A 13,795-nucleotide genomic window follows, 5' to 3' on the forward strand; every position below is an offset into this window, starting at 1 on the left:
TTACCACACAGATCTCTTACTGCATCGCCTTCGCGGAGGGACAGGGGAAGTGGCGGCTTCCTGCGGCTCCACATGGACGCGTCGGGGGTGGGGTAGTGGTGGGGGGGGGCAGCGAGGGTCCCATTCGTCTGCACTCAGATCTGCTCGTGGAGCTGCACCGCTCCTAGACGGAGGCCGGCCCTCTCATTCTCCCACAAACTCCCTGCTGTTGCTGGTGTGTGTGTGCGTGTGTGTGTGTGTGTGTGTGTATGTGTGTGCGCGCTCCCTCTGCCTGCCTGTCTCCCTTTCTGCTTAACCCCTACACAGGCTCCTGCTCTCTTGTTCCCTTACACGTTTCTCCCTTACAAAACTGAGTAGGAATCAGGGTTTTCATGTTCAGGTGGATGTTGTTAGGAGCATCTTTGAGGCCAGAGATATACTGCCAAAAACAGAAGCCCCCCCCCCCCCCCTCCGCCCCCCCACTCCCTATTTTTCAATGGCAGAGGTCGGCGTCGTGGGGAGTGACGGTAATGCGTCCGGACAGGCAGCAGAGGTAAGCGGAGACGTCCGCCGTTCTCCCCGTCAGCCCCGCCAGCCCCCGCTGTCATCCGCGCGGCACAGCCAGGTGCATCAGTGCGACGTGCCACGCACCTGCCCAGTGCAAACACAAACACCAACTGGGGCGGTCAAGGGCAAACATGACACATGTCTGCGCATGGCTGCCTGCGAGATCAGAGGAAGAACACCTATTTCAAGAAGTTCTGTCTCACACACAGACACAGACACAGAGACACACACACATACGTGCGTGCACACACACACACACACACAGCATCAGCTATATCATTTTTGCCTTAAACCCTTATTACCTAATTTTGCTTTATTACAATCTACAACCTATCAAATAAAAACCTTTCTTTTTACTATGTAGCTAAAACAGTATTTACTGTACTCTGTATAGTATACTTTTAAAATGATAATCATCTTAGCACAGGAGCCAATTAGAGGAGGGAAATCAATAATACTAATGGTATCATTTCAAAATGTAATTACTGCACAAAATTAACCAACAACATCCTGCAATAATGTTACAAGTTTACCTAGCAAAACCTGACCTAAAAGCTAACCTAAAATGCACTGCATGATTTAATAATGAGACTGAAATGCTGACTAAGGTCATTTCAGCATAGACATTAGCTAATATAGGTCCTATATATATATAGGTACCTTTCCAGAGCCATTAACTGAATTTGGAAACTGGTCCTTTTAAAACAATATTTCAGTTTTAAAGTTAAATTGGATACTTCAAAGCTTTATTGGGTCTTATGGTAAAGGCTGACATCACTTTCAGCACAAAATACACAGAATGCTTAAAGTCTCACACATATTTAACAGCTCTGGGGAGAAAACGCCTGTAATTCCTTGTCCAGGATCAGTTTATCTACCCCAATCCTAACCTTGACCATTATAAATGTAAAGATCAAACTGATCTTGAACCAAAGTGAAAAACAGTGACGCTCACAAATCCTTTAGTCAAAAACAGTGACCTAACATTTGTTTGTTCATCAGAGGTATGAGGATGCAAAGACAGAGGTTCAACACCACCCTCTTTGCCTTTAGGGATTGAGGAAAATTAATTTAGATTCATTTGGAATACTGAATTCAAACAGTCAACCAGGCGCTAGTGAAATTTTTTTAAAAATTACAAAATTAAAAATTAATTAATTAATTTGGCGAGCTGCCACTCACAAAGAACACAATCTCAATCATCTGTATTACTATGTATTAATTTCCCTCTGTTGGTCTCCTCTCTCTCTCCCATCGCACAGAAGAACAAAAATGTTCAGTACATGTGCTCTAACCACCCGGGACTGCTACTGACCATGCAAAGCCTGAAAGGCCCAGGTTTCCCTGCGCTCTGCAGCCCACAGCCTGGTGCGGTTGGCCACATCAAAGCCGCTTTTTTGTTGGCTCTCACACACTGCAAGTTTGAGCACTATCAAAGCCTGGCCAGAGAGCGGAGCGCATGTAATTAAGTGCGAGGTAGAAGATGGATGAGAAAGTGCAGTTAAATGATGCGGACGTGTTATCAGGCACCGCTGCCCGAGGTGATAATGGCCCTTTCAGTATTGTGGATGGTGTTTGAACGTAGCTCAGGAGGACCAGAACTTTCTGGAAAATTAACTACGCACCCAACTTCAAAGTATCTGCTCTTGCCATCAAGGACAAAGAAGCAAGCATCATCTTGAGTTTGTGGAGGTTTAGATTAATGAGTCTGCAATGCCCTGAAAGGGTAAATGCTTACATATAGAAATCACAAATTTGAGTCACTGAATTAGAGATGGTTTTAATGAACAAAAATTCTTGTAATACAAAAACACATCCTTTCAAATCCCAAAATAAATACAGTAAGGAGCTGGTATTCTGTGCATTATTTTCAGTAATTTAACTGTAACTGTCAGAAAAGTACTATCCTCACAGAAGTCCCACTTAAAGAAAACACACCAACACATTATTGACAGGAAAAAGTTTATTAATTTGAATTTAATCCAACTCTTACTCTGGTCATCAACGTCTTTTGTAAAATAAGGGAATGACTGAATGATAAACGTATTCAATCTGTGATACCATACCCACTGACTACACTAGCATTACAATACAGTGTTAGGGATTTATGTTGAATGGAGACAGTGGAAGGTTAGAATTTCTTAATTTCTCTCATAGTAGCCTCACAGTTTATCACTACAGCGGGCTAAGGATGGTAGTTGCAAGCAGTTTCTCTGTTAAATGCGAGGGAACTTTAAGGGGGTAATTTCTCAGCAGCCTGTCTGGATCATATCAGCTGAAATGTAGTATGTCTCATGTATGGGTCACTGGCAATTTTTCCACAGGCACTCACTGAACTGAAGTTCAAGTTCTCAATGAGACATCACAGGGTAATGAATAGTATTATAAGGTGCTTCCTTTTTGTGAATCTATGATCGTAGCTAGATACTGTAGATTTTATTTTCATTTCACTATGGTCTGACACATAGGCCATACTCATTCACTCAAAACTAAGATATCTGACAGCTTGTTTTAGTTATCTAACCTCTTGCAACTTAGTTGCAGGCTATCTACCTATATAAACAAAGGTGCATAAAGCTAAGCTGCCACCTTAGCGGTGCCAGTCATCATTATGCAAAAACCCTGGAAAGTGGATTCATTTGCAAGCACCTGAACAGCTCGTTGTGGAAATAACGATTTGTTCTTGTTGGCAGTTACCAAAATATACAGCAGAGTTGTGTGGGAGGTGTGGTCAATCTCCCCTTTGGGATCTGGGATCTGAACCTGATGCAAATGAGGCATGCAAATAAACTCCGCAAAGTATTTGTTGAGCCACTCATACATTTTTACTACTCTCATCTTTCAACAGTTGACTCCAATCTTAACTGTAGCCATAAATCTATTTTAATCTGTTCCTGTACAGCCAGTCATTACTAACTGCAGCTCATGATTTGAATTAATGAAGTGAATTTCCAGTTGTGCCCTCCTGTAACTGAGATGTCAGTGAAGCCATCTCGGCATTAAAACAATGCTGAGGTGGTTAAGTAATGGGACTTAAAATCTGGTTTGAAAAGAGTGGCAACAGCCAAAGGAGCAGGGAAATTCAAGTAAGTGGACCATGACAGTCTAATGTTAAAGCACTGCTTTCCAACACAAACTGCTTTCAAAATGGTACTGTACTGTGCACTGCCTTATTGGAGACATATGCTTACCACTTGGCAGGTCAGTGGGGTGGGTCACTGAGGGAGGAGCCTTATAGTAGCGGAGTTACACCCAAATGCACAGGCATAAATGATATAATGGGCCAAATATGATGTTTGCCTCTATATGATTCATGACATTTCTGAGAATTTGCATTATTTTATATGCACCGCGATGAAACAGCAATGATTGAAAATGTACACGAGCACAAAGACCGAAGACTGCATCATACCGTTCATGCCCTTTATGAAATCCACTTATGTGTGTCACAGCTTAGTGTGTAAGGAATGAATCAGCATACAGAAGAAGTGAGTTCCTTGGAATGAAAGCACAACCTGGCTCCATGGTTGTTTTACAAAACAGCTGCAGGGCCAGTCTCTGCGGGATATAAGGAGACAGAATTACATTGCTGGGTGCCTTTTTCCTGAAAGCAAGGACAGAACACGGCTCCAAATGTAATTTTAAATGCAGAATACCTTGTACTCTGTGTTCACAGTGATATTTTTCTGCTCAGAGTTGAATCAAGGTTCTCATGTTCTTTGAAGAGAGAAAATATGGTAACAAAGGCTTTGGGAGTAAACTACAGTGCACAAAGGCATCGAGCCCTGCCTTCAGTTCTCAAGCTGTGAATACAATTATTCAAAGTGCATACTGAACATACTGTGGACTGCAGCGGTATACAGAATTTCGAATGATGAATTTGGCAGCTTGCTGACAACATGCAGTACCTGTGTGTTAATAAATGGGAGTTAAGTAACATTCTGAATTGTTGAAACCAAGCATCAGCAGATTATTTTTATTCCCTTGGAAACTATGCGTGTGTATGTGTGTGTGTGTGTGTGTGTGTGTGTGTGTGTGTGTGTGTGTGTGTGTGTGTGTACATGCATGATGGGTGTTCAGGGAAATGCTGAGCCCCCAGGCAAAGTTTCTAAATGGAGGCACCTCTAACCTGTCATAAAAGCTATGAGGTTTGGGCTAATGCTCCCTGGATATCACTTGGAATATGTCTGGCCCTCAACCATGCTTAAAAGCAATGGTTGTTTGTTGGCCTCAATTTATATAATCCAGCATTACAGTGATTGCTACGTAGGAGGTTGCCTGAATTACAGATACGAGTGAAATGCCTATGGGGAAGTTATGAGAGAGTTAATCCTGTTTTTGCAAAGTGAAGGGAGCCCTGAACAACGGAAGCATTTTGGGACTGTAATTGCTTTACTTGCAGAATTAATTTACAGAATACTGTTCGCTTCTCAGACTGTGTTCTGAGCAAATGGTGTGTAAAATCTAAAAGCGCATGTGCTGAGCTGCAGTTGAGCTCACTGTTGAGACAGGACCCGCTAAACACATCAGGCAATAACACACCCATTGTGAATCACCCCCACTGCCGTATTTCACAGTCAAGTGGATAAAATTAATATACTGTAGCTTGGCTCGCACAATTCAAAATAGTACTTTTACACACATTTATCAATGTCTAGGTACAGTATGTGGTCTGCAGGCCACCAAACCTTTGAAGAGTAATGCTGATGTACAAATTACAAAAAGGAAGAATCCAGACCAGTGGAATGTAGAAATGATGACCTAAATTAAGGTCTATTAAAGGAATAATCTTGATTGTTATGCCAAAAATGATTAATCAGAAATGCCCTATGGACTTATAAAGTTAAATGAATCTCTGTCATTGGGAGAGACGTCCTTGGTTGATTCCACTGAGTCCCACACCTAAAACAATGTCATTTATTTTCTTCTTTTTTCTTTTTTGTTTGCAATATGGCCTCAACCAGCTACTCTGATTCCCAACCAACTAAACCACAACCAACTATTCTGTTTTTCTCAGCTCCCACGAAAGTAAACATCTTAAGAAATAAAAATGACAAAATGTATCCCTCCACCAGCATTTCCGTGAACAACAACACCAAAGGGAATGACACATCTGCAGTAAAAACTCAGCTCCTCTCTGCTCTGGCATGCAGAAAGCTATACATGAGTGTCGGTTATATAAACCTGTGCGCTGACTCATTTGCAAGTAGAACTTTGTATTTATGTAACCAAAACGCACCACCATTTCCACATGTTCGGTCGCATCGTCATAGTAGTATTTAAGAAAGTACTGTAAAAAAAGTACTAGTGCGTTGCAAACAGGGTGAACAGAAATCCTAAGCATGGACAAACTGCATTAAATATACGTACCACTTCACACCGTCAGGTAAGTAGCATTTATATCTCTGCTGGGGAGCTGCAACGTGATCAACTGCATTCTGCAAAATATATTGTGCCAGGGAAAGTTACGACGGGTAAGGATGCACTGTGGCTGTTCAGCAGTTTGCATTTTATTAACTTACTGCTCGGTTCAATTAGCTAACTGCATAAATCATATATTTTACATGAATCACGATCTGCATGTTGATCTGATATTTTTCTAAACGTTAACGACAGCCAAGAAACATTTTACTAACTTATAAGCTAACAAGATGCATTTTTTCTTCTCTAGAGCCTACCCTTAACTTTGAAGCTATACTGTATAAATTAATTCAAAGGAAGTCTCGCGGTGTTACCTTTCAGACATCTTGCATTAGGCAATCTGAAAGAACAAATTCTTTCTTACCAGTGTTAGCGTTTACATTGTATCGGTTGCTGTAGGGTTTCATATTGTGATACATTTAGCCTACACCGAATGCACATGAAGTTCTGAGCAGCTGTGTTGTGCTTGCGTGCAGAACCCTTTCAGCGGATTGTCTTTCCCCGGGGCGTCCTGTATTGTGCGTCATTTTCGCTTCTACATTTTTCCATCGACTCAACATGGCAACACCCGCCGCTGTTAATCCGTCGGGTAAGTGCGATTTTTATTTATGTAAATTAGACAGAAGTGTGGCTCAAAACAGTTGTGTAAAGTGTAATATCCTAACGGAACGTTATTTTTCGTTCCAACAACATAAACTAAGCCCCGGCGCTTATCCCGACGTCGGCCACAGCATCCCCTTCCCCCACGTAGCCATCCAGCTAGCTAGCAATAACAACAGGGGTCTGCTTTTGTATAAAATTTTGATTTGCTATAAATGGGAATATTCTCTCTTTTCTGATTAACCGTCAGTCCCTACAGCTAAATTTTGCATGTTTTCCGTAAATACCAACGCGTTTAGACAGATTTGGGAATTTCTGAATGCATTATTTTATACGAAGAAGTCAGCTAGCCCGGTAGCTAGTATAGCTACGTGCTTTGATTTCCTTGATTGGCGTCCCTTAAAATACAAAGGATTCTTTGCCTTTCGTTAGAATGTCAGAATGCTTAGCTGAGGTTGCATCTTACAATTCCATCGCGTTAACGTTTTTGCGTATGTCTATATCGTGACTACGATTGTTCCCTTGTCTGTCTGCCTGTTGATTCAAAGAAGGAGAAGCTTTATTTACACTGTAGCGGAGAATCCGTTATTTGGCCTTTTAATCTTAAAATGAAACGTGCCATTGTAAAGCCGAATAAACATGTATTGTTTGCATTATTAACTGATAGGAACACTACGCATTGTTTGTACGCACAGAATTAAAAAATAAAATAGTGTTAAATCAGAATTTGCTTTTCTTTTGGCGAGCATTTCGGGTTTTTTTTTTTGTTTGCTAGACATCTGGTCAGCAACAGTTGGAGTTTCTTGGGGAATCATAAAGATGCTGGAGTAATGTGGTTTCCATGGCGCTGAAAGGTGTGAAGTTTTAATGTAAGGGAATTGCTTACCTTTACAGAAACTGCAATAGGTCATGTGGAACTGTAGAGCTACCATAATTTAGTTGTTGCCGAGGGAGATTTTTTGTTCTTGTTTATAGATACATTCATTTTATATTTATTCAACACACAATTACGAAAACAGCACATGTATGTGAAATTGCTCTAGCAGAGACACAGATGCTACAAGCTGTACAAGATGTTCATTTGGAATACGTCATGGCATTATTTTATAATTTCCATCTGTGGCTACTGATGAAATTCATACAGAAAATTAGTTGGCCTGTGTTAACTTAGCTTGAATACAACCATTTTCAAGCTTCACTTACCCTTCTGTTTTGCCAGGACATTGGGTAATGGCAAAATGATAATAATCACATATCCTTGATATTTTAATCGAAGAAATGTCCCGCTCTGATGCACAAACTTCACCCCTCTCCCCCTACCAAAGCTGACAACTTGGGAGTGGATGTCTCCTTGTCATATCAGTTGCAAATATACTGAATATAAATTAAGTGAAATAAATAAAGAATGTCTGTGTTGTTGCTGCCTGTATTGCATACAAAGCTGTGGAGCGTGCTTGAGAATGCAAGACCAAGGGCGATGAAGATTCAGCTGTCAGAGAAAGAGCCGAAGGACAGGCCGCTCCTCTCACAGGGCTGTGCGCACTTCTGAGCATTGTTATGAAGGCTTCACGAAGGCCCATATTAAACCTAAATTTTAAAAAATAACTCATTAAACGGTTGCATTTGAAGATGACATGACCTTGTCTTTAATTGTCCAAGGGGTGCACTGCCACAATGCAGTCTAACGTTTACTGCAACACTGTCAGCCACTACCCGAGTAATGTGTGCACATTTTTGCTATTTTGGAAGTATCCTAAATCTCATGTCATTCCAAGGATAAATATGTAATTGAGCCACTGTAGTGAAAGCATATCATAGAACTGTCTTGTCCCTCTTTAGGGTAAATGGCAAATTTTAAATAATTGGCTTGTTCTTTTCAAATATTCAAAGATGTAGGGAGAGTACGCTGCTTTTCTCAGTCTCTTGTGTAGGAATCACGTGAAATTGCCTTTGTGTGAAGTAGCTGTATTCCAGTGGACATTTCATTGGTGTTGCATTTTATGCTGGTCCTCAGATAAGTGTACACTACCCTCACGTCCAGACAGGGAGAATGCACTGTTGTTATTTTATCAAGTGCGTATTCTGTATCTCGGTAAACATTTGTTAAAAATAGGCAGGCTTGACTCACCACACTTCAGCAGTTGTATGTAATGTGATGATTATGCCAGGCAGGTAGGAGGGTCCGTGGGTGCACAGATGGGTGCCATATTTCACATAGAGCACAAACAGAAGTCTTTCCTCCCAGGGAACTTCCTGTGCAGGGCACTGTGGCTGCGTGTAGCTGTCCTGGTGTGAGTGACATCATGCGCACTGCCATCCAGAAGTCCCTGTTTGCTTTAGGAATATGGTGCTGCGTGTGCGCCCAGTGTGCCCTGTCATGTATCATCACATTCAGTGCAAACACGGACGTCTGCAGGCTTCCCTTTGTCTAGTCCACTAGTGTGCATGGGGAAAGTGCACGGTTGAAGTGAATTTTTTTAAATTTTACTATATAAAGAAGAAACTCAAGGTGACCGTGTGCAAATCCACCGGAGCAGCAGGCCAGTGCCAGAAGTTAGACCTTCATATATTTGAATATTTGAGATTCTTTTAGATTCCGAGATTTTGTTCTTGAGGGATGTGCCCCTGGGATGTTTTTTTTTTCCCCTCTCTCTCTGCGTACACCACTTGACTTTCAATTGTTGCTAGTAATTGTAGTAGTGGAAACCGCAGCGGTCTGTGCCGCAGGGACCGGGAGAAAGTGACTCTTGTGGAGTTTACATGCTTTTTTCTGTCTGGATAAAATGATTAACTGCCTGCAGGCATAAAAGAGACTTAAGAAGCGTGAAAAACGACTGAAAGAACAGGGACAGTCTCTGTGAGTTTTCTGACGGGACAATGATTGCTGAGGAGAGAAAAAAAAACTGTCCCACTGGTCTGAATAGCGAGTTTGACCTTTGAGCTTTTAATTAGTTACTGAAGACGTTTTATGGAATTCTGGGGAATTAAGTGGGTTTATGGGTCAATCTGTCACGTAGAACAAAGGTTGATTCATCACACAGAGTATGCATTATAATACATACAGTCTATAATGTGTCACTAAAAGTGTTTGTTAAATTCTGAGGGATGGAATGGTTTAAAGGGACCAGTCACCCTCCACCGCAAAGGTTGGTTTCCCTACGTGGAATAAGCATTATAGTATCTGAGAGGGCCATGAACAAGCAACAAGCTAGCCCCGTTTGCCACGATATGGTTTACAACATGTTTACGATGTTTATAAAAATGCCGGCATTAATTGTTTTTATGGCCTGATTTATGATAAAAGAGATGCCAGGGAGTTAAAACAAGACAAAAAGAAAAGCGGTGAAGTAATAGCGAAAAAACAAAAGGGTTTATTCCCCAGTGGGGGTTAGAGGTTTTGTTTGTTGTATTGTCTTTTTTATTTTAGTTTGTTGTTTTCATTCAGTGAACCCCTGAGGTAGAGCTGACTGTATGTTTGTTTTCTTCTTTGTGCATGGCCCTCTGACCCATAATAAAACACCTGTTGGAAGGCTGTAATTTTAATCTTGCTGTACAAATAACAATAATCTCTTACGAATATTGCACTTAATCCTGTATTTTTTTTTAGCCTTCTTTGTGAAAAATTCTGATTTACAGGGTCAGGAACATAGCCTTGTGAAAACAGATGGAATTCCCCACAACCCCATTTATGTCGAAGTTTCCAGGATTGTGTGGGAAAAGCAGGAACTGTCTGTATTTAGGCAAACTAGCTGTTTATGGGTTACTTATGTGACACAGACATTATTGTGTGGTGATAGTGAATAGATGGTGTACTTGAAATATAAGTAATAAAATATGAAGTTATAGAATGTATTTTTTTCTTACCCTCCGGCTTTCCCCAAATGTACTTATTTGTCTCCGCTGAACTTTGCGTGAAGGTGTGTGCCTCATGAATAAATGCATGAGAATTCTTTGCAGGGCTATGAGCCACGGCTTCCTTTTCTTACGAAGGGGAACGTGAATGCACAGGGTATCAAATATTGATGTCTGTTTAAGCGCATTAGCGCGGTAGCTGGAGTTTGTGCTGCCCGTTGCAGCAGATGGGATGTGTAAGTAATGTGGAGAGAGGCTAATGTTGCTGCTGCTGTTGTTGTTGTTATTGTTGTCATCGTCTTGGGATGCAGAGATGGGCACGGATCTTCCTGGGCCCGTGGCGATGCCTGGCGCCGTGGTGGGGGCAGGGCAGGTGAGGATGGCTGGTGCCATGCCAGGGCGTGGTGGCAAGAGAAGATCCGGCGGGTGAGTATTTAAAGTTCAAATCCCTCTACAGGAGGGGGGAAAAAGATTATGTTTATTTATACACTGGTGTACACTGACAGTGAACCCTCTCCCTCTCTCTCTCTGCATCTCACACACACACACACACACACACGCTTGCTCTTTCTCCTTTGCTCTCTCCTCTCTCTGTCTCATTGACAGTCTTGCAGAGGAACGCATGGAGGATTTTTGAGATCGCTTTGTGGAAAATTGGCTGTCGTGGGTGTTCTGCTGTCTTAGCACTGCTCACTCCCACAATGCACTCTGTCTCCCACTGCAAGCGTGACTCTGTTACGAGCGGTAGAAACCGAACAGCCGGCCTTGGCCACACCACTCTCCTCCACAGCCCACTTCACAATGTGTCAGCGGCTCTTTTACCATTTGCTGGATTTTGTGTGGGTATACAAGAGGCCATTATTGGACCACTGTGCCCTTGCCAATTAATATCTATCGCGCACAATAAATTTAATTGTGTAATCCCAGTATTTTGCCTTCTGGTCGATTAATCACTGTGTGCTTTTCATTAGTTTAAGAGAGAGATGTGTTGGGGTAATTGAAGTAAAAATCACCACTTGTTGGAGACTTAATATTTTCTTAGCCAGAAGGTTATTTTGTTAAAGCCATATCTAAACATGCTGTCAAGTTCAAAATGGAACTTGGATGAAATTCCTACTCTGCTATTTTAAAAAAGTAATAAGAAGAGAGGAAAGGTTACAGTGATCAAGTAACCAGGGTAGTTGTTCCCCAAAGCAAAAATCACATCACATGCTGAACTGGTAATATTCCATCACAGCAGTACTGTGTAATGTACCATCACGGTAGTTTGACCTTGATTTGTCCTTCCAGACAGCAGTCTTTGGTCTTACCTGGTGTCTCTGCTTGCTTTACATGAAAATGTTACTATTGTTACAAAACATGAATATGTAAAAGACCCAAACATGAAAACACTGGAATTCTTCTCATGGGTATGGAACCTGTTAAAGGAAACTCTAGAGGAATGCTTTGTTTTGTGAGGCAGTAAAACCCAAGGAAATTGGTTAGTTGGACACAGCATTTAAATATTGGCATGGAATGCACTGTTTACTAGGGGTGTGCTTTCTTTGTCCATCTGAACCTTGTTCCTGGGACTCATATTCAGAGACCTGTTAACTTTTGCTTGGAAATGTTAAATTGTCGCCAAGCTCCCGTTGGCTGTCGGGGTAAACTGATCATTTCAAATTGAACTACGGAAAGAATGGTTGTAGATGAGCATTCATTCATTCATTCATGGTGACTTCACTGAGGTTTTCGAGTAGCGGTGGTCATATTTCTGCCTCTAAGATTGCCTCCCAGACCAGCGAGCCGTTTCCACAGGGTTTGAAATACAATCGCGCTCCCTTATATTGGATTCCATCAGTTGTGTCCTCACACGGCCCCGGCTATCACCACTCCCCTTTTCCCCTTCTGTGAGATCGGCCAGAATGGTTCCTAACGCTGATGGAATCCGTCAGTGGGCTTGCAGAGTCGCCTATGAACTGGCTTCTAATATCACACATGCGACCCGACGCCGCTATGGAAACACAGCACGACAATAGGGGTTGTTAAAAGCAAATAGTGTCTGTAGAACTTTTGGCTGCTGCATCCGTTGCACACCTAACAGAAATAAACCACATCACATTAAATAATGGAAAACATAACTGATACAATGCGTGGCATTAAACCTTGGGAATGAGACCAAGCTGCCTTTGTGCACAATTTCAGAGGATGTCTTTTAAAGATGCTCCCATTGTTACTGAAACTAGTTCTACTGGCACGTTATAGAAGTCCATCTACTTACAGTAGTTTCAGCTGTAGGAAATGAGATTGGCTCTTTTTTCCCGTTTCACAAGCCTTCCAAATAGATGTTGTGATGAAGAAAATTTATCAGTCATGGATTAAATCTGCTACTGTGATAAACTGTTTTTGTCATTCCCCTCATCAGACGTTCATTTCTGGGAAGGGATGTGAGACTATTGTGTGGTTCTTTTTGATCTGAGCCTGCAATTTCTTATAATTTACAGACCATTAAACCGCAAGCCAAGAATCCGCTCTTGGACTGTGCTCATCTCATTCAGTTTTGTTTTCCATTAAGCCTCTGCTCAGTTGATGGGCAGAAAATGGAAAAGCCAGAATGCTCCACTTATCCGTGTGCCCACATGCGTCTGAGCCCCAGACAGGTGCACCCCAGAATCAAGTACATAATCACACAGACCATATTTTTATACGATACATTCACACTTCTTACCGCAAACATTATATTTCATCCCATTTTATACTTATATAAAGCCTTATGGTGTGATTATCTTCCCTGGCTGCACGGATCATGGAAGTTTGACCAGAGACCCAAACAGCCTGGGATTATGCAGATGCTTTGGAACAAACAGAGTACCCCTGAACAGGGTGCGATTGTGGTTTTTTTTTTTTTTCCTTTCTTCATTTTGAGAGAATTTTCCAGTTTCATCTGCACAGGTCTGATTTGATTGGTTGGTTTATTGTCACAGAGACTGAAGGTCTGCCAGAGACAGACTGGTCGAGTCTCGCTGCGCAGACACCAACAGCAAATCATATTGAAACACTGTACCAGGGCAGGCTGGGAAAGGGAAGCGTTCCACTTTCTGGAACGCTCTGAAGCTTTCTTTTTCCACGCTGCCGTGCATGGTTTCAATGAACGAATGCTGGGGATTTGTTTTGGAGGTCTGCCATGCCTTTTATTTAATGCATTTCTGTAATGAAATTACTTCTGTTTGTTTTCTTTTTTTTCAGAATTCTGCAATATTATAACACATGACCAAAATAAGTCAAGAGCCATGACAGATAATTTCATTTCTGATGCCACCCATGAGTAAAACTAAGATGCTTACTGCACAGTCAGCTTGCTTCATGCCTTTTAAAGAGCGTGGCCTTGTGAATGATT

At 41.8% G+C, this 13,795-nt stretch overlaps 1 protein-coding gene across 3 annotated transcripts in view; it reads left to right on the forward strand.

Annotated features, from left to right (window-relative positions):
* The first annotated feature begins 5,815 nt into the window (after nucleotides 1-5,815).
* Nucleotides 5,816-13,795, forward strand: part of arnt2 (aryl-hydrocarbon receptor nuclear translocator 2) — a 40,872-nt gene continuing 32,892 nt past the window's right edge. For 2 of the 3 annotated variants that reach the window (XM_036543444.1, XM_036543446.1), the window contains exons 1-2: nucleotides 6,276-6,556; nucleotides 10,731-10,845. In XM_036543444.1, coding sequence (XP_036399337.1) covers nucleotides 6,526-6,556; nucleotides 10,731-10,845 — 146 coding nt within the window. In that variant the 5' untranslated portion in view covers nucleotides 6,276-6,525. Of the gene's footprint in view, nucleotides 5,933-6,275; nucleotides 6,557-10,730; nucleotides 10,846-13,795 lie in introns of those variants that run through there. The other variant, XM_036543445.1, reaches the window with a different exon arrangement.

Source organism: Megalops cyprinoides, chromosome 13 (genome assembly GCF_013368585.1).
Source record: "Megalops cyprinoides isolate fMegCyp1 chromosome 13, fMegCyp1.pri, whole genome shotgun sequence".
NCBI classification, from domain to species: Eukaryota; Metazoa; Chordata; class Actinopteri; order Elopiformes; family Megalopidae; genus Megalops; species Megalops cyprinoides.